We start from the raw sequence: 27807 nt of genomic DNA, 5'->3' as shown, positions 1-27807 counted from the left end.
TCTACAACAAAGGGAGTGCTCTCATAATTTCCCTTATTTCTCATTTCGTTAAATCGTTGAGTGATTATTATATACTTGGGGCATGGTCACATTACAAGGTAGAGGTGATTCAGCAGGGAGCGTTCTCGCCTCACAGCAGGAGGACAAATGGTTTACTTTGAAGCTCTGTGTGAAGTTTGGTTATTTTACTTGTGTGTTTGTGTTTTCTCTGGGTACTAATGGCTTCAACCCACAATCTAAAAACGTGCGTGCTAGGTTAACTGGTGACTGTACGCTGCCTGTGGTGTTTCGTGTGTGATTGTCGGTCTGCGTTCACAGTCGAGCCCGTTTTAAGCCCTTGTCAGCTGAGCTGAGCTCCAGCCCCGGGGACTGAAGTTTGATGAAGCGTACATAGAAGATGGATGGAAGTTGGATAACATAATGTGCACTTCCTTGGGCCAAGGTTGTGTCAGAAATCACACCTAGTGCTTAAGAACATCTGTAAATAAAGCAATCTGATAGAAAACTTTAACTGAAAATGCATCTGTTTTGTGTACATATATGTACTCAACATTGTCGGTCTATGACATATATTACTGTCTATCTTGTTTTTTAGCAACCACCATGCTGCCATTTTTTTTTTTAAACTGAGTGGTGTAATTGCCTCGGAAGAAGTAGCTTTAAAAAGCACTTTTTATAAAGCATTTGTGTTTTAGGAGGTTTAGAGGTCACATTTGTTTTGTTCAGAAGGAGACACCATTCATACAATCTTACTGAAATCATCCCTGCATTCATTCCTCCATCTCGGATAATCTATACCCAGAATAACGTCATTGGAGCCGGATTACAGCCACACAAGCCACCATCACGAAGATAAACGCTAAAGATTTTAGCAGTCCTTTAGATTTGTTAGCTGTTACATTGCGTGACATGGATTATCTAAACTCTTAATCCAACAGTGAGTTTGATGGTACAATGTTGGTCTTCCTGCAAGCTATTGTCTTGGTCTTCATTTTCTGCTTCATTCCTGTTTGGTTTTTGGCCGCTTTAGCTTGTAGCAACAGTGAAATAGTGTGGTGTAGTCAAATGCCCGTCGTGAAATGTCAGAATCTTAGGGCATGTGTCAAAGTCCCTCACACTGTGAGACAATTCTACACAGAAAGGTCCTGTCAGCCATCAGGTTTGAATCAGGACTTCTCTCTGTAAGATTACAGAACTAACCTCTGCCTCACTGTTTGCTCACAACAGGTCATTAAAAATGTTCTTGGAGAGCCTTTCTCCCATTTTATCCCTGGCCTTGTATAAAAAAAACAATATGAAACAAATATTATATTAATAAGTAAATACAATTGCAGGGGCATGTTCAGTCTACCCTGGCACATGCCATCCTCTCACTGCTGCAACTCCTCCTTCAAAGGACATATTAAATCCAAGCACAGGCGTCATGCAGGGCTTGATCACAGTATTTTGTTTGTCTTTCTCTTTTATGCGAGTATTTTGCTGCGCTCGCTTTAAGAGAACAGTACAGGAACTATGGAGACTAATGAGAAAGGCTGCTGCTCCTTAAAGTGGTGTTGTTGGTGTCTAGTGGGGAGAATTGATTGGGGACGCTTGTGATGAAGTCGGAGCACTCTAACAGGGCCGATCAGCAATCATCATTAATATGTGGCACAGCTAAAATAGACCCATACAAATTAAGTTGTGAAATTGCTTTTGTGGCATTATGTCAGTAGGCAGAATGGATGTGGTCCAATGTCCCTTCAGTTTTTCTGCTCTCCCCTCTTGGTTATTTTCTCTTTGTGTCTATCTCGCATTTCTTCGCCTCTGTGTTGAGATAGAAGGATCTATGGGTGATTGGAGGTGCAGGGTATAAACGGCGTCAGTCTTTTCTTCAAAGGTGACATCAGTCAAGGTTGTTTTGTGGGGTGGTATTTGTCCACGCTCGGTAAATGATGGCTTTGCTTGTAAAATGTTGTGAGAGCCGGGGCTGCACCTTGACTGAATGTTCCATCACTGTGGCTTTTATAGCCATGCAAGTTGTTTGGCCATTAGATGCAGAGCTAACCTTTCAGATGCACAATGGAGATGGCAGATTAGTTTGTGTGGTCCAGATTGATTGTTGGTCCAGTAATCATGTCAGGATATATAGAGCGGCAATTCCCATTTTGTTTGCAGTGATTCCTGTATGTATGCGTCTGATTTTTTACCTCTCAAATAAACCATATTCCGTCCTTCACCCGTCCTTAGAGTTTATTACTTTTGGTTGGTACCACTTCAATTTTCATTATCGCGTACACTGTTCCGTGTTTTCTTCACAATTTTCAGAGTGTAAAATGTCAGAAAACTAGATTGTGAATGTCAATCACAATTTCCCCCCAGCCCACGGTGATACCTTGACCTTCCTTATATTTCTGGTTACAGAATAGAAATAAAAGAAAATGCTAAATGTGCATTAAAGCATCAAATCAAAATACCCTCAAGAATATTTTCCAATTTGTGGAGAATTAATGTAATTCTCTGATTCAAATTCAAGCTTTTAACTGCAATGTCAACAGGAGTCATATAATAAACATGCTTGTCAGTTGTTATTTATTCAACATGACTTAAAAAACCTAGCTCTCCTTGAAAGTTTTTTAAAAAGCCTATTTATGCTAAGGGAAGAACTATCTCTTCTTTTTTTTTTTTTTGTGCGAGTCTTCACTGAAATTCTTGCTCCCATCATTATTCAAATGTCTGCAGAGAGCTTTTTCTTTTTTTAAAACGCACTGTTCCCACATCAGAAGTGAGACGCAGCAAAACTATTTGTTGACAGCAGTCGCCTCATCTGCTCCACGGTGGGAGCCGGAGAAACATTCATGCTCTGCTTTGATGGATTGAGGAACATAGTTTATATATTCAAAGATAAATGTCACATTTTGTTTGAGTCTTTGTCATGTTAATAAGTTGGACACTCGTCAGGCATTATGGACATTTGATTCGTGCAGTGTAAGCTTCAGTTGATGGTAAGATAGATGATGAAAACCTTGCCGCAACAGATTCAGACAGGAACATTTTCTGTGCTATTCAAAGTCACTGCGTGTTCACTCCCAAGTTGACCACAAGAAAATTGTTCGTCATATTATTTCAGTCGTTTTCTGCAAACCTTGAGTCATAACAGTGCTTCAATGCAAGATGCAGAACAACAGGCAAGAAGATGGTTCCGCCATCGAGTAATTACATATACAAATCAAGTCTGATTTGATAGATAACGAAGCCATAACAACAGGAGAATACTATATCAACACTAACAATGCAGGCACTAAAAGCAAAGTGACGTATTCAACTGATATCAAATGGATGTTTTTAAGCTGCAGAAGCTGACAATGAACACCCAACAGATTCTAATGTATTTCACACTTGTCATACCTAATCAACACCCTGAGATTTTCTCCCCATTGTTTTTCCCCTGTGTTCCTTTTGACTGATTACCCCTCCTCTCTGTCTTCCTTTCTCCCTCTCACATAACATGGGGCATAATTTGCGTCATGGCTACACTGTGCAAATGGAGAAAGCTGTGGTGACAATTTCAATTTGACAGAAAGTCTGAGAGCACATAATCATTTGACACTAGTTCTTGATTGCTGTTGCCCTAATGTGCTGAGAAGCATGTCCAGATTTTTCTTTACTCATACTGATGGAGCCCTGTGGAAACAGCCATGCTGTGGCCTACACTGCCACCTTCAGGTTGATTTTTGCATTTTTCTTCCCACGTCCCTCTCATACATGCTGTTTAATGTTACACAAGGGGCCTCACGGGATATGTACAAACCATAAGTTGGTGTATTATCTGGGCCACATGGATAGTAGTATACAGGACTGTTGTACACTCTGCAGGGGATCTCTCTGTGTTGTGTCGTGAAAAAGACTCGAGCATCATGATGGACATACCCCATTGATACCTGAAGATTTTGTCTGACCCCAACTGAGCCATCAGGAGCGTTTTTGTCATTGATTCACAATAGTATCCTATATTCTTAGGGGTTACTCAAGAGGAAAAGGCTTTCAGGCAAGTCAGCTGGATTCAGTAATAATAGGCTTGTTAAAGTCAGGCTGAATTCTTCCCCCACTCATCAGCAGACACAAATGCATGTGGTCAAGCAGTCCTCCCAATCGCAGCCCTTCATCTCCATCTAGCATCTAACGCCTCCTGTGTTTATTTTTTTTTTCCCCCTAATGCTTCTGTAATGCTGTCATGCCTTTTTACTTCTTTCTGGTCTTTTAGTGTGCAGCAGTGCCCCTGTGAACATGAAGATCAAGCCACTGAACCAGACGGCATTGATGGTGAGCTGGGAACGCCCTCTGACCGTCTACCACCCACCCATCACCAGTTACATGGTCTCCTACAGCTGGGTGAAACGTGACGTCGCCGATGAAAAGACCTTCACAAAGACCGGGGACCAGAGCATGGTGAGGATTATTATGATCTCCCTTTAAAAACAAAGAACTGCCGGCTCCTGACCATTACAGGGCCGAATCACTCCTTTCTTTGCTCACTCCAAACATGCTCATTTTATTTTATTTTTTGCAGTGTCTGCTGTTGAAGCAGCTCTGAATGGTTCGCAGAGCCTCAGATGTATGTGTCAGGATCAGAGGTTGCCGGATCAGTAACAGTGTGTACAGAAGGTGGCAGCTTGTGGCAGCTTGTGATGAACACTGCAAGTGGCTGCTGGTTGATATGAGGGTTCAGACACTCCCCTGTCACTCACCTGTCTAACAATAGAAGCGTCGCCCTGTCACAGACAGACAAGCTGGGCTGATGGTGTGCTGACAAATGCACCTGTGGCTCTTTCCCAGATGGAATATTTCCCATTATCTATTTGTTACTTCTTTGCACTCATTGGGAGTGTTTTTTAAGAAGCTGTTTGGATTTTAGGGTCAAAAAGCTAATTCAGAAAACAACTGTACAAACAAAATCATGTATGCGCTTTCAATTCACTCGTTTGAAACGAGAATATTCTTCCCCCCAAAATATTATGGGTTTTCAGACAGCATAGGCAGTTCTTTGAACACACTTTTTATTTTTTTTTCTCATAACAAATGCAGAGCAAGTGTAGTTCTTCAGAGCTCTGATCCACTGATCATATAATTCAGCTCAGCTGCTTCAAACAATGAGCGCTTATTGTATCCTTCCGGAACATTTTTCAGTGCGTCTCCAGAAATATATCCCACCCCGCGGGAGGCTTCACCTACAGCAATGTTCTTTTTCAGACTATATATTCTTCCCTCTGGTCACACATTTGTGAAAGATCCAACACCCAACTGTGCATCTCGTTAAAGCGCGCTGACCCCCAACTGTCTTGATAGTCTGCATGACTGCCGCTCTAGATATAAACAGTGCAACAGGGGGAAAGAAAAAAAACCAAACTCAGCCACCAGTTCAGAGACCTGGGATCAGTTCCCCGGTGGCACTCCTACCTCCAGCCTGGTCTTGTGTTCCCATAAATGCACTTGTCATTGCTGTGGGTTGGGAGCTTGCTTTGTTGCTACACGAGCGGCTCAGATTTTGTGTGGGTAACTGCACAGAGGGGGTGGGATTGAAGGCTTGGACTAGCTAATCCTTTTAGGTAATAACCCTCACAAGATTGTGTTTGCATCACTTTGATGTTCAACCCGTATTGTGCAGGATGATGCATGCGCAGAAATGCTAAAAGGCTATTTTTTGCATTAATCTGTTTAACTTGTACAAGCTGATTTTGTGACATTGTAATTGGTTTTTAGGGGAAATTTACACAAGTCGTATGTTTCATGTTCACAACCCCCAGGATGGGTTGTTCACTAAATGAGACTTCACACTAATGAAATGATACAGATTCGTGGTTGATCATAGGAGGGACGAGGAAAAAGAAATGTATTTATTTTTCTGTTTCAGATTTCGATTCAAAGCGTTTTTATTTGGGCAACTTTGGACTGACAGGTGTAGTGGTTAGCACTATCGGGTGCATGGGTTTTCTTTAGGCTTGATATTCTCCCACATGGATGGAGGTCTACTTTTTTTTAACAGAAAAACAAAAAGGTAATGTAGTTTTATACATTTCGACCTGGTACGTGGTGTGTCTCAGCCACTCCGTCCTGACACTGCCACAGTAGATTATGCATATCTGCTGGTTTGATGTCAAGGAAATGCAAGTTTTATGCCAAATGCCCTTTCTGAGCACGCAGGAATTAGGGGCCTTTTTTTTTTTAAATGGTTTATCTCAATGCTGTATCTCAGTATGTAACATGCCTTGCGGTTTAACTAATTGTCAAATTATTCTGAAATAAAGAACATGTTGAAACTAATCTTAGTCAGCATGCCATCGGTATTTCTGAGGACTGTCCTGAGCTAAAGATAAATTCAATTTTTCGAGCATAACTCAAGTACTCTACAAGAATTCAAGTCAATCAGTTGATCAAGCTTCATTTATAATGCACATTTCATACAAAACAAATGCAGCAGGAGGTGCGTTACATGATTTAGGAGTGCAGTCTGATCTGCTCTGTGCTCCCAGTGCAGAGTAGACCCAACTGAGGAAACACTGGAGATTCACGCTAAAAGTAGAAAAGTAACATATTAAATCGCCAAAATGTCATAAAAAAATAGATACGGATGAACGCTCTATGCTGAAGGTAGTTCAAATGATTATTGGGGAATTAAATATAAAAAAAACCACTCAAAAGCATATGAAAGAAAAAAATTACTTTACAACATAAATAATACTTGTGACTTTGGTTTAAAGTTTAATTTAATAGGTAGGTCTTGAGTTTTAGAAATGTCAAGGTTCTCTGCGGCCTTCAGGTTTCTCAGCGGGTTGATCCCTCATTGTGGGTGCGAGTATTCACTTTTAGAATTGTGTAAAAGGCCAATGCCAGAGGACCACACGGTCTGCGAGGGTTTGTATAATAGAAGTAGTTCTGTACAATCAGAAGGCCGAAAACCATTTAAACACACCCAGTCTGACTTGTTATGATGGGTTGAATGGTAATGCCAATACTTTTGAAACAAATGTCTCTCTCTCTCTCTCAGCCAGAGGACCAATAATTAAAACTTATGAGCTCTTATATCACATAGAAATTACAATTACCAATTGTTAGCTCTTCATCTTCAAGCAATCTATACTGTGACTTTAAAAGTAATGTGGGAATTGGTTTGAAAAGACGCGTTGGTTGTTTGACTTGAGAACTTGACCAAGCATCTTGGCGGCCACCAAACACAAAATTGTCCAGTATTTCATCCGATGTAACAAAACAAGCCCTGATTGAATAATAAGCTCAATCTGATAAACTCCAACTTGCTGCTAATGTGATCTGCAGAGAACTCACAGAATCTGTTTGAGATTCCTGATTTTCAGAATAAATTTATTGAGCTAAAAACGGATCTTGTGATTGAGTTATTATTAATGTAGGCGTTTCTTCCACGTTTGAGTACCAGATGGTAAATTTTAACTTGTGCGCAACATATTTGATCATTTTTGTTTTCAATTTCAGTTTTTGGATTTTCTCATATCGTCACTACAGTGTAGGCTTATCCTGTACCGTTCTTATTTTTAATGGAGCCAATGAATCAAGAGATGATTTCATTCGGCTGCTAAAAGTGTTCACAATAAAATCAGAGGATGAAGGTAAAATAACTAAAGGGCTTTTTATCGAGGACTTCAATAAAATGTGCTGCCACTTCTGGACTAAGACGGCATTCTCCCACCACAGCGAGGTCTCCTGCTGAATAAAACCAGTGATATTAAAAAGTACACAACAGTGGTCCGACACATTCAAGTCAACAACGGGGGGGGGGGGGGGTGATGTGTTGGTCAAATTGGATTTGTTTTATCGGAAATAAATTAGAAATTATTAAAGGAGGACCAACAGCCTTCCTATCGTTCCTTGATGAGAACGAGAAGTTATAATTGATTCCTGGATGAAAACAGCTGGCGCATCCATGCCCTGCCCAGATTTAATTCAAGAATAAACAATTAACATTATCTAGAATTGTATAACTAACAATAAAACATTGGTTTAAATAAGAGGGAACATTAGAAAGTGACTTGATCATATAAACTGACAGTGACTGATGTTTTCGGAAAGGTTTGAGTTTGTGGCTGTTTCGTTTGCTTTTGGTTATGACGTATTCTAGTTTCGATGATGACAGGAAGATGAGACTTACGATGAGAGGATTCAAATATGGTCTAATAATATCCATGATAATGATACGATTTGAACCAAAACTCCGGGAATTAAGATCTGAAAAACATCAAGCCTCACTCAGCTGAAGAATACTCCCACAGTGCTTCACTTCTATGTTTAACAAAGATATTGTTGCACGCACAGCCTCCACTTTAGGCATCTTCCAGCAAAATGTACTGACCTTTTAGCTCTCTATCAGCCGTACGTCACCCCGGGGTGCTCTGGCACAGCTGTCATATCTCTACCAGTCTAACAATCCTCATTTCCTGTTCTGTGGTGAGACAGAAAAAAAGCAGAATGTTGTGTTTTAACAGGACAAATGCTGTGAAGAAACATTTTTTGGCATGACCAATAAATTTATTACATTTTTTTTTTAACACATTCAAAAACCTATGATTCAGCTATATTAAGCATTAATAATGTGACGTATTAACACCCATCCATCCAGTAAACCTAAAATCCACATGGACTGCTGGAGGAGAACCCAGAAAAATCTCCACAGAGAAAGTCCTCAGACATAACCTGGATTTGAACCGGAGATTTTTATTCTACCTATCCATGAGAATGTTAATCCCTTGATAGGATAAAATATTTGTTATTAAATAGCTATGTGTTCATTTATATCGACATAGTTATACTGGAAACAAGTGACTGAGTGAGAATGATTATTGAGTTCATTATTGAGTTTCTTAACAGTATTCACCTCGCTCTCTCTCTCTCGCTCTCGCTCTCACTCTTATTCTCACTCTCTATTCAATTTTCAGTGTCTATCTCTGGACACCTTTATCTGAATTATTTTGGAGAAATACTAGCTCTGCCACACCAGAGGCAATCACCCATCCATTCTGAGGACAATTTGAGTAGAAGTACAGCTGTCTGCAAACTGAAAAACACAATTAAATTAGACAATAAATTCGATTTTTTTAAAAGGCATCAATCACTTGTGTCACCGTCTGTTCTTCTGCATCTAACAGAATAGTTTCTTCATCTCATTCATTTCCATTTAAAAAAACAAAACAGCACCTTTTGTATTGGAAACATATTTTAGTCACGTTATTTAATATCTGTGTTTTCTCTTGCAGAAAGCAGTCATCACTAATGTGTCCCCTGACGTGCTGTACCTGTTCAGGGTGCAGGCGGTATGCCAGCGTGACCTGCGCAGTGATTTCAGCCAAACGCTACTCTTCAGAGGTTGGTGATCAAAACTCCCAGTCAATGAGAATTTACGCACCGTCACCTCCACAACGCGTACGCAAAACATACAAGAGAATAATGTGCTGTTATTTTGCTGATTCGGTCTTTTGTTTTGCAGCTAATACAACGAGAATATTTGAAGGCTCTCGTATTGTGAAGACTGGGATGGTGAGTTAACCAGAAGATGGCAGTGCAAAATTCTTTTTACATTTTAGTAGTGACACTCATTTATTAAGGGAATTGTTTCTGTGCTCTCCTCTCCCTCAGCCCACAATTTCTCCAGCATCCTCTGCAGACATGGCTCCCATCAGCTCCGGTTCTTCCACTTGGACATCCTCTGGTATCCACTTCTCCATCGTCTCCATGGCAACGGGGATGGGCCCTTCCTCTAGTGGCAGTCAGGCCACCGTGGCGTCTGTAGTGACGAGCACTTTGCTGGCAGGCTTGGGAGTTGGCGGAGGGGTCATCTCCTCTTTGCCCAGTTCTGTATGGCCCACACAGGCCCCTCAAGGCACTCACAACCCCACGCAAGCGTCCGCACCACCTGCAAAGTCCAGCACCGAGCAGGCCGCCCCTCGGGGCTCCGAGCCAGACAGCCCAACAGCAGAGAACCAGGATGCACGTGAGGGTGAGGAGGAGGAAGAGGAAGGCGAGAGAGAAGGAGAGCAGGAGGAAGGCGAGGAGGAGGAGAAAAAGAGAAAAAACAAGACTACACCTGATAATGAGGAGAAACAAGTTAACAGCACTGTGGCCAAAGAGCCTTTAATCCCCACCCCCGCGTCCACAGCCAAAGAGAAAGGAGAATTTAAACCTACAGTCAAAGGTACCACAACATCTGCAAGCACCGGCAGCGAGCAGCTGGTGGACGCGGAGAGCAAGCCCACAGATGTAAATTTAGTCTCCACTCAGGAGCCCCATAACGACAGCGCCGAGATGCAGATTCCTCAGAGCTCCACTGCGTCTCCAAAGATCAGTGGCGAAGGGAAAAAACACTGGCCTTTCTCCCTCAGTCCCGGTGAGCAAACCACTGTCTTTTACACGATGAAACACTATTTGATCCCCCTTTCACACAGAAAAATCTTTCCTGAACTCAAATTGTTGTTTGCTTTTAAACATGGCAAGACTTCCCTCCAAAGCAGAATTCTATAAACACTACCTACAGCTATGGAGCCCAGTTTATCAAAACAAATAACATGATTGAAGTCAGTGCCTACATTGGTTACCATCTCAGTCAAAGACAAAGCCCTAGGCTCTGTGTCAATACAACACCGAGGCCTGAAGGAAGCAGCAGGCTCCCTGCCAGTGGGCTTCTGCCTCGAGGAATTCCTTTAAGCAGATTTCAAGCGACATTGCTTCAAGCAAGAGCGTTTATAAAGTTGTTTTTTGTTTTTTTTTTCCCTTCACCGCCATCATGTTAAAAATGGCAAGTATGAGGAACATTGATTAAAACCTGCAGTCAGTCACTATTCTGAGGATTTTTGTCAGTTACATCTTGCACAGGAAGGTAAAACTACCATTTGCAGTGTCGTTAATCTGGAGGGAAGTAAAGTCAATACAGTTTTCGGTTTAAATTATTTTATCCCTCATGTAGGATCTGTCTCATTGAGTTTTCTGTTCTGCAGACACAAAGTCCATGTGTGTTTATTGTAGACTCTTCCATTGGCTAATATAACTTTTCCTCCTTCACCCAGAGGCATTCCGTTGTGAGGTTGTTTCCACTCAGCTTGTTCATGTTAATGAGACGTCTCAGGAAGTGGCTGCAGGATTTCTCCTCTGATTTCATTCACATACTGACTGAAAGATCAACTGATGAGTTGGAATGTACATAAACAGGTTAATTTTTGTTGCGGCGAGATAGTTAAACTGGATAAATGGTGAATATTTTGGGAACCAGTTCAAATTATTTCTTTTAAATTCATGCATTGCATCTCAAACTAACATAGAAACATAACAAGGAACATGGAGAGCAGTTAACATTAAAGATGTAGCCTCCCTAAGCATAAAGTTTGTCTTTGACTGAGAGAGAAACTAAATATCTGTTCATAAAGCCATCATAAGAAAGTACGATGGTGCGATACTTCGATCAGTTCCTGCAAAAATGTGTTGCAAAGCTACATTAGTGGCTGATCTAGTAAAACACCTTAGTGTGTGTTAATCCATCAGCTGCACAGTAGTGTAGTTGTTAGTACTTTCACCTCACAGCCGGCATTATCACGGTTTGAGTCCAGGTTGGCTTTTGAGTCCTTTCTGTGTGGAATTTGCGTGTCGTGTGTGTTTATTCTGTTTTCCTTCCATAGTTCAAAATATTCATTTCAGGTTGACTGATGCTTTTTAAAAAAACGTGCCTGTAATTATCTTCCAGACCGAACAAACTTGTCCAACGTGACACGGACCTCTCACCCCGGGATGGGCAAGATGGTGTGGATCGTTCCCTTGGTTGTGGTGTCTGCTCTCACTCTACTGTGCCTCATCATGCTCCTGATCGTGATGGTTTACTGGAGGTGAGACAGCCTTCACTATACCTACAAACCCTCATCCCAGAAGCTTCATCTCAAAGCTGAATAACTTCATTACAATGGTCTGATACAGTTAATCAAGTGCTGTTGCCTACTGCGGTGGTGTCATTGAGATACGGATATTATATATAGCTCCATTAGAGGTATGAATGACTGTGGTGGCCCTCACCTACACTGAATTCATTTGATTTTCAGACCTACTGGATTTTCCTGTCTGCTTGCCTTAGCTCTGGCTGGATCTGTTTATCTATTTTATGCACATGCATCAATCTCAATCAGTCAGGTCACAAGGCAGCATTGTTGTCTGCGCTTTTCATGTCAGCCCCATCACCCACCTGGGTGAGGGGCAGGAGACCTGAAGGCCCTGCAGAGGCAGCATGGGTCCCAGCTGTGTCTTCATCTGCTGGGCTAATTTCCAGCTTCGCTATTGGTGCCCCGGTAATTACACAAGCCAGGTCACCAGCACGTGTCGGCTGGTTAATGAGTTACTAATAGCATTGTGGACCATTGACTGAGTTGGTCCTGTGCATATTTACTGCTGCTGCTGCTGCTGCAGCAGGAGGTGTGTGTGTGTGTGTGTGTGTGTGTGTGTGTGTGTGTGTGTGTGTGTGTGTGTGTGTGTGTGTGTGTGTGTGTGTGTGTGTGTGTGTGTGTGTGTGTGTGTGTGTGTGTGTGTGTGTGTGTGTGTGTGTGTGTGTGTGTGTGTGTGTGTGTGTGTGTGTGTGTGTGTGTGTGTGTGTGTGTGTGTGTGTGTGTGTGTGTGTGTGTGTGTGTGTGTGTGTGTGTGTGTGTGTGTGTGTGTGTGCATTTTGTTTCATACCGAGATGCGTAGGGAGAAACCTGAAAGCTTTATTGCCATTGTATGTTATACAATGAAAGTGCCAATATACATGATATATTCAGCCAGTAAAATACCAGACGTATAAAGACATATGTTTAAAAGTCACATTAAAAATGAACAACAGGAGTATTTTGTGTGTAAAAATCTGTGGAAGTCAAAGTAAATCTAATATTCCTATAGAGTAATGAAGTTGAAGTACAGCATTAGTAATGTTTTTGCAGCAAATGTTTATCGATGTATAGGAAAAAACAGATGAGACCAAGCAGATATATTTGGGGGAATTAATCACTAAAAGTTGTTATTTAGGTAGAAAAGCAGAAGCAGCTTTAAGATTAGAAATGCCCATCACAGCTGTTGTTGTGACAACTCAGTTTGCAGACAATGCCTGCTTTCCCCCGGGGAAAAGGCCACGGTGAAGGATGGAATCGGTCCATTCACACTCTTTACTATTTACTCTTCATCCTCGGCGGCACTCTCTGTGACAGAGCAGCTATTAAAGGCACACAGTTTCTCTGGTTGCAAATGTTTGACCATTAACTACTTAACACCAAATCTATTAGGTTTATAAATGTTTATTTTGAAATAGGTGACCGAGTAGAGTATCTACTAGCGTTTAATAGCACTGACTTACTTTACTACGTTTGCTTATTTGACCGGGTACCGGGTCATGTGTCTGTTCACAGTTGAATTCATTGCAGGAGTTACAGTACACATCTGGAACTTTGTGAGGCTTGGAGGCTTCGTTTAGAAAAAATTAAATAAATAAAAATCACAGATGTCGAACTTGGAGCAAATCCCACTCAAGAGTCTCGGTGCTGCTGATGGTGGTGTTGAGGGGGAGCTCTCACTTGTTTTCTTTTTTTTTTTATGTTTTGTTTTTGTTTAGTTTTTTTTAACCTTTCATTATTTCAAGAAGTCAGTTTTATTCTAGTTGTTTCCTGAAATCCGAGTGAGCCAGTGGGAGTGCGAGTCAGGCAGACCAGAGCACATCTGCACTCACAGAGAGCCATTGGACTGGGAGGCTGTGATGCAAACCAGGGGGTCTCTCCTCCCCCAATTGTTTTTTTCACCTCTGTGTCTCTCTTTCTCTCAACCACTCACTCTCTCCATCTCTCGCTTCCGACGTCTTTTACATGTTCTGCCACACTTTTTTTTTTTTTTCTCTTTAAGAATGAGTAGCATCTGCTCCCTCCTCTGCATCAAGTACAGGTAGGATAAAGCCTGGGATCTGTTACCTTATGACTAAAATATGCATTTCATGTGCATTCATTAGTATGCATCGTGTGTGAGAGGAAAGATTGAATATGCAAAGGGTTCAGGACATAAAAGATGCCTCATTTGCTGTTTTGAGTCGTATTAGAATTGTAGACTCCTTATTTGTCCTTAAAGTCTAAAAGGATATCTTGAGTCTGGAATGCATTAACCTTAAAAAATGCACAACTGACCTTTTTACAAAGCTGTAATATGCCCGGATAAATAATTTAGACACTCTCAAGAGATCATGGCTGCTTGCAGTTTTTCATTTTGTGAACTTTGGACCTTGGGCTTTGTAAAAATTGGGAAGAAATTGTCCAACAGGGGATGTAAAAAATTTGAAACCATCCATCAATAATTGCTGGATTCTCATCATTAACCTTTCCAGCAGCAATAGCTGGCAATGATCTTAAATACCCCCCTCCCCCCCAGAAAATGTACCTTTATAGCTGATCTTGTCTTCAAAGAGGTTTGGGACCTTTTCCAAGTGGCCCTAAAGAGAGAGTCTGCGTTTGGATTAGTTGCCTTCAGTTTGCCTGAAGATCTAAACTTGGCAGTATACTTGATGTCGCCATGAGTTGTTTACCTGCTCCCTGTAGTCTGCTCAAGCTGTTTCTAGGAGATGCTCTCGCTATCTGTGTGCGATCAGCTGTGACCCAACCACTCTGGGGTTTTCATTAGCAGTTCTCTGCTGTTGTCATTTGATTCCACATTTCTATGCCGATGTTGACAGACCGGATCTAAGGACAATGGGATAACAACTCCCTAATACACTTTACTGCATCATTTGTGCTGGGAGCTTGTGGGTTCGACTGTGCTGTACTCAATGTACTTCTCTCTCTGTTTCTGCCTCTGCAGGAGATTTTTCCAAACAGCTCACTTCTATGTGGAGGAGAGCAGCTCACCTCGGGTGGTGGCCAATGAGAGTATCCCAATCATCCCTATACCAGGTGAGCCACGCTTGCTGTTTAGTGTTGATAAATCCAAATACATGTTAATCTGTTTTTACTATATCAAGATCAGTGACAAAACCTTTTTTTTTTTTTTTTTTTATAATTATTGCTTACTTTCCCATTTTCAAGACAATATCGCATATTTAAATCTGAATTGGTGGAGAGATTTCTGAATTGTTGATTAGGAAAAAAAAAACACTCAACAGATCTGAGAAGGGATGGAGAGACAAACAGACAAAAACTTGGCCATTAAGAAGAATCTCAGCTGAATATCTGTGAAAACAAGTAGTTATATGAATTAAAGTGAAGCTAAGGACAATGACAAGGAATATCCATAGGCACATATCTTTCTTTTTCCTGAAACTATACATTCCCATTTTTATTTTTAATTTATTGAAAAATCTTGTATTTTGTTTGAGTAAGACAGTTGTGTTTTTACACCATTGTTTTTAATTATTCTTTTGATGTGTACTTTTGCTGCCTGTGAACAGAAAACTGTGATTAAGTTTTGTTTGCTGAAACTAAAAAATCCATTCTGTTATTTAACCTGAGAAAGACTATAATGGAGTCTTGACTTATTTATGTAAACTGATCTTTATTTGGTGATGTAGAGCACAAGTCATTAACTGTTTTCAAACGGCTTCTAGTCTTACTGTGACGTGTACATTAGCACCACTTCTGTTCATTTTCACGTGCAATGACTCTGTGAAGAGTGCAGCACAAGTTGTGTGACTGGCTTTTATTCGCTCTTAATGCTCCACACAGCAGTGCACTGGCAGCTTGTCGATATCAGACTTTACTCTGACTGTCGCTTAAGGCTCGGGGACTTTTCAAGGTGGAGAAATCACAATTAAAGAGCACAACAGAAGCCAATATCAACTCTGCATTCTTTTCTTTCTTTCTTTCTTAGACTCAATATTGACCCACACTCTTCTTTATTAGGTCCTCTGTATTTAAAGATATTTGACACATTTAAATCTCATTGCGGCCTTCAATACTAACGCCGCCCCTTCTATGTGCATCCTGTCAAGTAAAAATTGAGCCTAATTGGCCTCAGTCTGTCACATTTTGAAACTGCTATTGCTACATTTCACCCAGAACACGGCCGACAAGCTGATTAAACTGATAAGCCTCTGGACACCTTTTGATAAATGAGCACATTCAGGAAACGAGAGTTCACCTCCACACTGTAACCGCTGAGGCAAGTAAGAGCCCCACAGGCCCCAGCTGCAAGGGTATATTAGTGAAGACATTGGCCAGCATCGGTGGCGATGACAGCTGGGTCCTCTGCACTGTTGTCCCTGTGTGATTCTGACCAGCCTTATCAAAGATCCCTCATGTGTGATTTGAGACAGATTTGGCTCAGATGAAACAGATGCGCCGATCTATAAAAGCTCAGAATGCCAAATATACGAGCTTCTGGCAGAGGTTAATCTGCTCAGGTTTTTACTTTTGTGACTGAGGAAATGTTTTAGACTGATGAAATCATTGAGATGCAACTGATTTTATGCTTGTATACTGATCCTTCTAAAAAACATTGGAAAATAATGAAAAAGATCATTTTTCTCATTTAATTTAAAGACGGAAGCTGTCACATATATAGGTGGTACTCTTTACTATTTTATCTTATGAATTATCGGTTTCATGAGATCAGATGGTCCTATTTTATCAACCTTGGATTATCACAATTAAACCTGCTATTTTATACTTTATGACAGAACTGACATAATCCAATTCTTGTTCCTGGCTTATTGGCAAAATGCAAAGATCACTGTCCGGGGTGGCCCTTTTATTTTATTTTATTTTTTTATTTTTTTTGCCCCCGTAACTAGTCCCACACCGTTGGGAGCACGGGCACAAAAAGCACATTAAAATGTGTGGAACGTTGAGGAATAGGTTGCTCTGACTTTTGTTAACAATTCGGCCGACTGTTTCCGAAAAAAAATCGCAAATAAAACGTGCCAAAATAAAAGTCCCATATAAAGCAGCTGGGAGAGGCACCTCATGGAGGAGATCAGCGTCTGTTGCCAGAGAAAAGCTGAGACTAAAGCAGAGGCAGGCACACAGAATCTCCTCTGGTATTTTTTAGTTTTTCAACTGTATTTAAATTTCTTTGTGCTATAAGTGTATCCCTATTTATAGGATTTTAACCACAAACAGCGCGATGGCCACAGTATTTGATAACTGTTCTTTTTTTTTTGTCCTGCAGACGACATGGAGGCCATTCCTGTTAAACTGTTTGTTAAACACATCATGGAGCTCTACAAGAACAACATGCAAGGTTTTGCTGAGGAGTTTGAGGTACATTTTCATTTCACTTAAACGTTTTCTATTTATCTGTTTTGAAATCTATTTTCAAGTGTTATACACAGATTATGGTGATTTCACAGTGGACTTATCTTAAATATAACGATTAAAAGTGTAAACAAATACACTGTTGGTTTGTCGTTTCGCGTGATCAGTGCAGAGTACATTTCTCAACCATAAAGAATCAGGAAGAAGATAAAGACTGAAACATTTAGGTGTGATGAATAGTCTTTTTTTTATTTTTTTTAATGCTGAAACACGCTCTTGCACATACCTGCCTGAGCAGTGGTTGGACATTGTCACGTGCATGTATTTGTGTGCTGGGTGGCTAATTTTAAACAGATGGTTGAGAGAAGGATGGAGAGAGAGTTCAGAGCAACAGAGGTTAATTAGAGAAGGTCTGTCTGCTGGTTGACTGGATGGGAACACAGTTTTTGTGTAACTAGGTTAAGAAAGGAGGCAAAAGCTTCACCCCGGGAGTACTCCTTCTAATTGGGGTCATTTGATGTGAAGCTTGCGCGCATTATTCTTCAAACTGCACCGCCGTGACGCTCTGTTGGAGGAAAATGTTGTTCCTTTCTTTGGCCGGGTAAGTGCACTGTGGTGTAGTGAAGAACAAAAGAAGCGAGCTCTTCGACTGGAGGCTTCAGTTCAAACCCCGGCGGCAGTAAGCAGCTGTTCTGCTGAAGCGTCCTTCACTCAGACACCAAATCCCTGTTCGTCCCTCAAGTTGAGGAAACATTTGAAGGAAAGAAAGATGAAAACTTTTAACTTTTTTTTTCATTCAAAAACCAATAGTATCGCAACAATAGCTGCTATTATAACAGCTGTTTACCAGTTTAAATGAATAGAATTTCTTCGGACGCGATAATTCCGTCGGCGCTTCCCAGTTGTTTAATGAAAATCTATTTTTGGCTTTTCTTCTCTCCCTGTAGGAGGTCCAGCGCTCCACAGCCGACCTGAAAATCACCGCGGAACATTCCAATCATCCCGACAACAAGCACAAAAACAGATACATCAATATTGTGGCCTGTGAGTCGAATGTAAAATCTGATTATAAAGACTGCCGCTGTGAAAACCGATCATGTTTTTCAACTGCTTTTCTCCCGCTCAATAATTCACACAAATGTGTCGATGCTCTCCACAGACGATCACAGCAGGGTGAAATTACGAGCTTTAGCAGGAAAGGATGCCAAACATTCGGATTACATCAACGCTAACTATGTGGATGTGAGTCTCACCAACCGGGTTTAGTTTTCCCTCTGCAAGTTTTTATTTCTCAGCAAAGTGTTTGAGTTATAGAGGAATTTGTCACAGTGCTAAATGTGCTGACAGCTTTATTCAAATGTCAACTGAGGTGTCAGTGTAATATAAACCAACAGCCAGTAAAATAGTGTGATTTATGTGAATGGTACTTATTAATGCGTGAACACAGACATTTTCTGTCAGCTGAGGAATCCCATGACCTCTGAATATCGAGTGTCAGTAAGTCATCTGAGCTATAGCAGAGTTGAGGGAAATTGAGACGGGACGGATTGAATATTAACAGTAAACAATGCTCCATTGTGCTCCTGTTTCAGGGTTACAACCGGCCCAGGGCTTATATCGCTGCCCAGGGTCCTCTGAAGTCGACATTCGAGGACTTCTGGAGGATGGTGTGGGAGCAGAACACTGGAATTATTGTCATGATCACAAACCTCGTGGAAAAAGGCAGAGTGGGTTCACTTCTGTCTCTCACTACCTGAAAGTATCAAAGAGTGGCGACTACAGGACGGTGTTGTTTTCAGACTGACGACTAATCTCATTTCATATATATATGTTTGTATTTCAGAGGAAATGTGACCAGTACTGGCCAACAGAAAACAGCGAGCATTATGGAAACATTGTGGTGACACTAAAAAGCACCAAAGTCCACGCCTGCTACACATTGAGACGTTTCCACATAAGAAACACTAAAGTCAAGAAGGTAACCAAAAGTCACTCTCTTATGTAATTAACTTTTTAGAGCTACTGCTGTTAAGTGTCTGCCAGTCAGGTTTTGCCGACGGTTGTAAAGAAAACTATTACTTAGGAAGTCCTAAAAAATGAAACAACTTCAGGCGATTAACTTTGTTAGACAATAGATTATACTGACATTGTACAATTTATATTTGCTCAGTGAGAATCGTTGAGAGTTTTACATTTAGTTTTACTTTTGATCTTGCAGTCTCAATACGCCTTACATTCACTCATTCACAGACAATCATTCCACATGCACCATGGGTCTATACACAGATCCGTTTTATTATTATTCTATTAGAACATGTTTTTAATTGATTTCTAAGTAATTTCCTATATTTGCATTTAAAGGTTGTATATATGAAGATCACTATTGTCGCAACACATTATTAGACATGTAAAACCAACCTGTATCACAACAATCCAACTCCTTTGTTGTTGTTGTTGTGGTAGTCTAGATTTTCAAGAAATAACGTTTTTAATCTAATGCAGATTATGTTGTCTTTATGCCCCCAGTTTAGCAATCGTGTCACACTGGTACCGTCACAGTTTTGGGTTGCCTGCAATTCTGTGCAGACAGTGATGTGGATATATTGCATACATACTTTAAAGTAACTAATATTTCTATTCATAGGTCTGTAGTAACAGGCAGCGGGATCTGTCCCAGCAACTCAAAGTTTTCATCAGATATGTGCAGTAGAATATACATTTAACTCCTTAATCTCTACAGGTTGATGGTTAATCTTTATTTCCTTGTGGCAGTGTTCTCGCTTGCTTTAATTGCAATATTATCGTACGTAACATTTCTCTGCTCAAATGTTGCTTTGATCCCAATTTCACCGTTGGGTTTTTTCCTCCATGTACTTTTGTATCTGTACCTGAATAACACATGCATGGTTTGTTTCAGGGTCAGAAGGGGAATCCCAAAGGGAAACTTAATGAGCGCATAGTTGTCCAATATCACTACACCCAGTGGCCTGACATGGGAGTACCAGAGTACACGCTTCCTGTCCTCACCTTCATCAATCGCTCATCTGCAGCTCGCACTGCAGACATGGGCCCTGTGCTGGTGCACTGCAGGTACATCACTGCTGCCGTGCTCCGGCTCTAAATGAATGTTACTTATTAGCTCCAGACTTGTAGTGCTGACTTGGTAGCAAAAACTCGCACTTGGGGTTCACGCAGATTGTTTTGTGCTCTGGGTCTTCAGTGCCGGGGTCGGGCGCACAGGAACGTACATCGTCATCGACAGCATGCTGCAACAGATCACGGACAAAAGCACAGTCAGCGTCCTGGATTTCCTCAAGCATATCCGCACACAACGCAACTACCTGGTCCAGACTGAGGTAAGAAGCGCTCGATATTGAGTTAGTTCTGGAAACTGGATTTCTTTTCTAAAGGTCACGTGTGATTAAAGATGGATAAGGGGTTATGTAAGCGCCTCCGTTTAATGCTGCGAGCTCAGGTAAAGGTTACACTCACCATGGTTTCAGCACAACACACGGAACAATTATTTATCCACTCACCACAAATCTGATGATTGTGAAACGGCGGTAAGTCCTCTCTCGCTGTCCTCAAGCTAAACTTACATGGAATTGATTTTTTTTAACTGGTGGAGGTTTAACGCTACTTCGTCACTGCTCTTTTCCTCTCATTTGTTTTTTTTTTCATTTGAACTCTTAAGTAGAGTAAAATCAACACCTGTGTTTATGCTTTATTTGAAAATATATTTATTATATTCTTTTCTTGTATGTTTCATTTTAGTGTTTATCGTAAGCTGTAATGGCTTTTTTTTAAGTTTTCATATATCAATACAACCAATTATTAAACTGATCTGATTTATTATGTGAAGCTATGACTCATGTCTATTACCCACAAAAATACCTTATTTTTATTGTATAAATTAAATGTATACAATGGGTATATTTAAACCTATTGTGATCTTAAATTACTGAAATCTTGCTAATACCTTTCAAAAAAGATATTGGAATTGAAAACATTACTTTCAATAAAAAAAAAAAAAAAAAATAAGCTGTTGGTTTTATTCTCTTGCATGGTTTAAATTAATACTTTTAAACCTCGTACCTGCCCTCAGGAGCAGTATGTTTTCATCCACGACGCCCTGATGGAGGCCATGCTGTGCAGAGAGACGGAGGTGCCCGCCTGGCAGCTGCACTCTTATGTCAACAGCATCCTCACGCCCAACTCGACAGGCCGAACACGGCTGGAGAAGCAGTTCAGGGTGAGGAAACCTTCTGGGTGCCCGACTGGTCCAGTTAGACGAGCCGTCACAGGCTGCGGTGGCGGCGTCAGCTGAATTTGAGGTGGTCCGCGGATCAAAAGCTTGTTAGCGGCACGCGCGGCGACTCTTCCAGCTCCAGACGGGAATAGTTTGAGCGCGTCTCTGATGTTCGCTGTAATAAAGTCATGTCTGTCACCCCTGCTGCCTTATGCAAAGGTTGATGAATGTTTCATCAAGCGCCCGTTCTTTCAACATCAGGAGAGACAAACTTAATTGCTCCCACATAATGTCACTTCCTTCTGGGCTTCACAGGCTCATTACTAATGTGAAAAGCTTACTGTTGATTCAAGGAGTTAAAAACTGTGCCGTCTACTCGGTAGTGTTTCACTTTATTTTTACAGTTTCTGTCGGGAATCAGTTTTGGTTTAGTTTTTTTTCAATCTATCTCTCTCTCTCTCTCTCTCCTACCAGCTGCTGACTCAGTGCAACACACGCTTTGTGGAGTGCTTCAGCGCCCAGAAAGACTGCAACAAGGAAAAGAACCGCAATTCCTCAGTGGTTCCCTGTGAGTATTTAGAAACATCACGTCGAACCTGCACAACAGACTTTTCCAGTTCAATCAAACAGCGACAGCTGCCACATGCTCGTCTCTCGGCTCTTCATTGTGCAAGTGACCATATTTGGTAACTCCCAAATTTCTTCTTGTTTCCTTCGAACACACAATGATTAGTGAAGTCACAGGAGGCGGGATGTAATGGGTGTGGTAAACACCGACAGATGGGTGTAATTCTGCCATTTTTGAGAAAGTAGAAAGTATTTATATACGGCATATATAAGTGATATGATTATTAACAGAGTTACGATTAAATACTCACGAGTATTCGCACAATTAACTTTTAGTCAAAACACAAAATCACCTAATGAATACACAGGAATTGTGTTTATTGTGAATCATTCTGCTCAGTTGGACATTGACCCGCCTTTCTTGACTTGCTGCCCTCCTGTATAAGTCACAATTATTTTTAAGAAGCTAGTCTGGGTCTAACTTATTTTCTTACTTATTTATAATCATTGTGAAGTATGTTAATGGTGAGATATCTGACTTTGTGTTATTCAGAAATATTGAATTTAATTCATGTGTCGACTAGATTTTGGATTTACATTTTTATTGAGGCTTTTCTTCTTCTTTGTTGCCTTTCAATATTTCAAGACAATTATTAGAATACAATCCAAAATTAGAATCAGTTTCCATAATCGTATAAGTTAATCTGCCTATGCGATTTCACGACCCTGAGAGGGTGGGAAAGGAGGTACTTGTTGCTATAGCAACAGCCAGGCCTGGTAATGAATGTGAGCATTATCAGCCGGTGATATATTAAAGAGGCCCGGGTTGTGATTTAATGCCTGCTTTTCTATCTGTGCCTCTTCACAGCGGAGCGAGCAAGGGTCGGACTCACCACTCTGCCTGGCATGAAAGGAACAGATTACATTAATGCATCCTACATAATGGTACGGTGTGACTGCTACAGAGCTTTGTTTCTTTATCTGTGCTCATTATGTCGTTTGAAGGATTTTACTGACGGATGTGACTTTTATTAGAATGCCATAGAAATACAAAATGATCTGTTTGAAGTAGTAATTATTTTCCTGCGTGAATGGTCTGAGCTTAAGCGAGGCTAACGTCTCACCTTTGTCACCCGCAGGGCTATTACAGGAGTAATGAGTTCATCATTACCCAGCATCCTTTGCCCCACACCACCACAGACTTCTGGAGAATGATTTGGGACCACAACGCTCAAATTATCGTAATGCTGCCTGACAACCAGGGCCTGGTATGTGATGATATAACACACAAAATATTAGCTGTTGTTCATTTATTACTGGAACATACTGTTGTGATGTGCTTTCCTGTTTCAGACCAAAGCACCAAAGAAAAGAAATACCAAAATATGTTAACCAGCCATCAGTCATGTAATACCACTTTGTACCACAAGGTGGTACAGTGAGTCACTGTTTAAAGGTCCTGAACAAAAAAAAATGTATGAGTAAAAGAAATGTAGACACCAATTAAGCTTTTTTTTCCACGGCTGTCGGCAAAATGATAAAACTTTTAAACAAAAAAAAAAAAATTGGAATGTCTGAAAAAATACTGTAAAATTGGTTGCTTCCAATATATCAGTGGTTCATCTAGAAGCACTCGTAGTAATGTGATGGAATGTTTAGCAGCTGAGAACTCTCCAAGACGTTAATAAGGGTGAAACAGAAGCAGCAGGAATCCCTCCATTGCGCTCACTAATGAAGATCCACAGGATGGAAGCCGTGAATCCGACACCCGCCACGTCCCGCTTTTCTTTGTTGAGGCAGCTTTGGTTCATGCTGTGTTCAAACCTCGATCCAACAGTTGGTTCGAACGTGGACTTACCACTGCTCTTTAAAGGAGGGCTCAGTGTGATTCACACATGAAACCCTGATTATTCCAGATCTGCTTTTAGGTAGAGTCGACCTGACAGGTGTGAACACCCCATCATCTGCACAGAAGGGAGTGATCTGGTGAATTACTTAAACAACTTGCTGCTTTTTTTTCTTTTTTTTTTTTCCCGCCCGGCAGGCTGAGGATGAATTTGTTTATTGGCCCAGTCGTGAAGAGGCCATGAACTGCATCGCCTTCACCGTCACGCTCATCAGTAAAGACAGACTGTGCCTCTCCAACGAGGAGCAGATCATCATCCACGACTTCATCCTGGAGGCCACGCAGGTACCTGCTGCTCTGCGGCGCCACGCGTGACGAGCCCTGCTTGTTACTCTGACAGATGTGGTCCTGACTAAAGAAATAAGTAATAACGCTGACGTCCACCCTCTCTGCTATGAAACAGGACGACTACGTGTTGGAGGTGCGACACTTTCAGTGCCCGAAATGGCCGAATCCCGACGCTCCTCTCAGCAGCACCTTCGAACTCATCAGCGTCATCAAAGAGGAAGCCATGACCCGCGATGGCCCCACTATTGTGCATGACGAGTACGTTACTCTGCGCCGCTCCATTCTTCTCCATTAACACGGCGAAAGATTTAAAAACAATTATGTCGCTGGATGAGTTTTAGTTCCAAATCCTCATTGAATTAGGCTATTTCATCATTTTAGCTCCTGTTTCTGGTCCGGCTTATTGTTTTTGTTGTACTTTAATCTGTAAAGGGATTTTAGGTGTTAGTGTTTGCATTTGTCCGCGAGAGTTGTTGAGCTTTTAAAAGCTTTAGTGTAACATTTCTTGAGTAGACCTCTGGACGCGAGCTTCCTGCCACCACCAGGATTAACAGTCGTTTAAAAGATAACAGGACATTTCCAGCTGCCGGTCTCTCACACCTCAGTCTCTCAAATCTGAATCGTCCTCTGATTTGAATCAGTCCAGATATTCTCTGTAGATACAAAACAAAATCACCTAAAAAGTAGAGTTCAAGTGAAATTAAATCAGTTCTTCAATGATTTTGTAGTTTCTTTCACTTATTATAAAACAAAAAAAAAACTTCTATAAACCTTGTTTTTCAGATGTTAGAGGTTTTTTTGTTTACTTTTTCCCTCGGTGGAGGTGCTGCTTCACTTTAACAGTCAATTACTTGAGGTGATATTTTGATCCTGGCAAGCTGAAAACACACTCAGCCCTGCGACCTGTTATGGCGGGTTTTGAAACGATGCCGGGTGTCGAGCGGCAACACCTCCTCACACGTTGACTGTCGGCATCCCTTCCCCTCAGGTGCGGCGCGGTGTCGGCGGGGATGCTCTGCGCGCTCACCACGCTGTCGCAGCAGCTGGAGAACGAGGGCGTCGTGGACATCTATCAGGTGGCGAAGATGATCAATCTCATGAGGCCGGGGGTCTTCACTGATATAGTAAGTTTAGGCGTTTTAATCGGCGCACGATTTCGAAAACCATCGCGGGGAATCGGGAAAGTGTGAACGCTTCTGTTCTTCTGGCTCTCGCGATCGCCAAACATTCCCAAACACTGTAATGCAAAAACATTAACGGAAATGGAATTAAACTATAAAAGTTGGTAAAAGTTTGTTAAATCTTTTTTAAAAAAAAGTGTTTTGGATAATTCTGAACATCAACCTGAAATGTTCCAATATGTGCATTTCATGACTTGTTTAACCAGATTGATTATGTTTGGTGATATTTGTGAGTCTTTTTTGTTTACAGTTTATTTTGCTGCCTCCAAGTGGCCAAAACAAATCAATCCCCGCTGCTCGGAGGTGCATTGAGAGCCACATCGATCAGCCTGTTACCGGATCGCACACAAACCACCGTCGTTCGTTTACATCGAGCACATTTTTCGCCCCGTAAACAAAAAAAACGACCTCAGCACTTATGTCTCTCTTCCCCTCAGCTGGTAAAATTGGATTTTAACATCGACAACTGGATTGGGATTTTGGGCTCTTTTTTTTTTTCTTTTTTTTTTTTTTCCTCTTGACCAAACAAAATCTATGTCTTTATTGGCTTGATGGTTCCCTGTGTCCAACACTCCGTTTCCAAACTGAATCGGCTTTTCAGTGTTTCTCAAACCTTTTCACATCCTGACAGATTCTCCTCATCCCGGTGTCCTGGACCGCTCTGCGTCGAGTGCGAATCCGTCACTGATGTTTGAACTGACGCTTTGTTTTGGAGTGTTTCTATTGCCTTGTGTTCATTCACGATATCGCCCAGAGATTTGTCTCTTCGGTGTTTAGATAGATTTGGTTATTTCAAATTGGAAAAGGAAAGCGGTACAAATGAAACACCGACACATGCTGCACAGATCTTATTGCGTCCTTTGAATTGTTCAAACACTCGGGTTTTATTGTCATTTATGTCCATAACGGTGAATTTCTCCGCCACAACAGTCGGTTACGTGTTTTGTTTGCATTTTAACGCCGGGTGCGTGAGCGCCGCGAAGAAAAATGTCTTGTCATGTTTGGAGGATGCGGTGACGCGTCGCGTTAATATATTGTGTGTTTTGTGTGCACAGGAGCAGTACCAGTACCTTTACAAAGCCATGCTCAGCCTGGTGGGGAACAGAGACGGCGGCCTGAGCCTCATGCACATGGACACTAATGGGGCGGCGGTGATGGCAGACGAGTCGGACCCTGCGGAGAGCATGGAGTCCCTCGTCTGAGGACAATGTTCCAGGCACTTGATTTGTAAAAAAAAAAAAAAGAAATCCGAGAACTTATCTGAGGCCTTTTTTGCCAGACTATTGATTAAATGAATAACCTTATTACTTTTTATACTGATAAAAGTTTTTTGATATTTATGTTTTTGGTCTTAAATGTTATCCTGCTGAGCGTTTGCACCTGTTTTAAGTTGATACGAGGAAAAAAGAAGAAGAAGAAGAAGAAGAAAAAAAAAGGAAAAAAAGCAGCTCTGTCCAGTTTGCACTATACTATCAGTGTTACTGCCTAACTGAGGGGAAAAGCGTCTTCGATCCGGCGCCGGGATCTCTCCGGCGCACGGAGGTCACCCTGAAGCATGAAGATCAGGACGAGTTCAGGCGATCCAAAAAGGAAAAGTCACATCACAGCATAACAGCCCAGCATGCATCATGTCACTTTGTCACTTCAAAACTAACTGAGGCTTCTTTTTTTAATTCGATTTTTTTCTTTTCTCACCACACGAGGAGACTCATCCCTGCCTATATACTCTTGTCCCAGTATCTCACTGCTGTCTAGTAAAATGTACTTATGGCTTATTTTGTTCAAATGTGTTACAACAGCTAATGTGAACATTTATTGCTTTTTACAGGGATTTATATTGTTATTGTTTTGTAATATATCGCTATATATATATATTATATCCTTAATATCCAAACAATGTTTTTCATTTTTTTCTTTTTTTTTTTTTTTCTTCTGCCTCTTGTTCCACTGGCTATGCTGTAAATTTCTATCTTTGGGGAATCTATATTTTTTGTGGGGGTCAAGTATAAAATTTGGTTTAGTTTTTTTTTTTTTTTTTTTACTTTCCACTTCTGCAGTCAAAACTCCAACAGCTAACACGTGAAATGATTCTCTGTACTTAAGACAAAGCAATGTCTTCAGAAAGTTTTCACTCCCAGAAATGTCTTTTTTTTTTTTCTTCATTGTGGGTGATTGTGATTTAGACAATAATTAAACTAAACAACGTTGGGAGTCGAAGTAAAAATGAAATATGACAGATTTGGTACAATTACCCTTAAATTGATTGCGCAAATGTTCATGGCCTTTCACGGATAGTTCTTTGTGGAGCAGCTTTGTGCTTCCGGAGGCTGCATTTGAATCTCATTATTCCATCAAATGCTCCTGAACCTTTCCACGTATTCGGGCCCA

General features: G+C 41.1%; 1 protein-coding gene across 1 annotated transcript in view; it reads left to right on the top strand.

Moving 5' to 3' along the window:
• The window catches only part of LOC308108450 (receptor-type tyrosine-protein phosphatase gamma-like), a 109840-nt gene extending 83020 nt beyond the window's left edge, over positions 1–26820 (top strand). The window contains exons 9-29 of the mRNA XM_080461390.1: positions 4241–4425; positions 9258–9366; positions 9488–9537; positions 9637–10384; positions 11732–11870; positions 14839–14930; positions 17143–17234; positions 18176–18272; positions 18388–18470; positions 18821–18955; positions 19072–19206; positions 20146–20318; positions 20449–20584; positions 21334–21480; positions 21952–22045; positions 22913–22989; positions 23184–23312; positions 24089–24235; positions 24354–24496; positions 25227–25362; positions 26475–26820. Of these exons, the coding sequence (XP_080317516.1) occupies positions 4241–4425; positions 9258–9366; positions 9488–9537; positions 9637–10384; positions 11732–11870; positions 14839–14930; positions 17143–17234; positions 18176–18272; positions 18388–18470; positions 18821–18955; positions 19072–19206; positions 20146–20318; positions 20449–20584; positions 21334–21480; positions 21952–22045; positions 22913–22989; positions 23184–23312; positions 24089–24235; positions 24354–24496; positions 25227–25362; positions 26475–26621 (3194 nt within the window). The 3' untranslated portion in view covers positions 26622–26820. The remainder of the gene's footprint in view (positions 1–4240; positions 4426–9257; positions 9367–9487; positions 9538–9636; positions 10385–11731; positions 11871–14838; positions 14931–17142; positions 17235–18175; positions 18273–18387; positions 18471–18820; positions 18956–19071; positions 19207–20145; positions 20319–20448; positions 20585–21333; positions 21481–21951; positions 22046–22912; positions 22990–23183; positions 23313–24088; positions 24236–24353; positions 24497–25226; positions 25363–26474) is intronic.
• Positions 26821–27807: the final 987 nt, after the last annotated feature.

Source organism: Lipophrys pholis, assembly GCF_963383615.2.
Source record: "Lipophrys pholis genome assembly, chromosome: 4".
In the NCBI taxonomy this organism is placed as follows: Eukaryota; Metazoa; Chordata; class Actinopteri; order Blenniiformes; family Blenniidae; genus Lipophrys; species Lipophrys pholis.
Note: the sequence above shows the minus strand (reverse complement) of the source record. Positions and strands in the feature narration are given on the sequence as shown.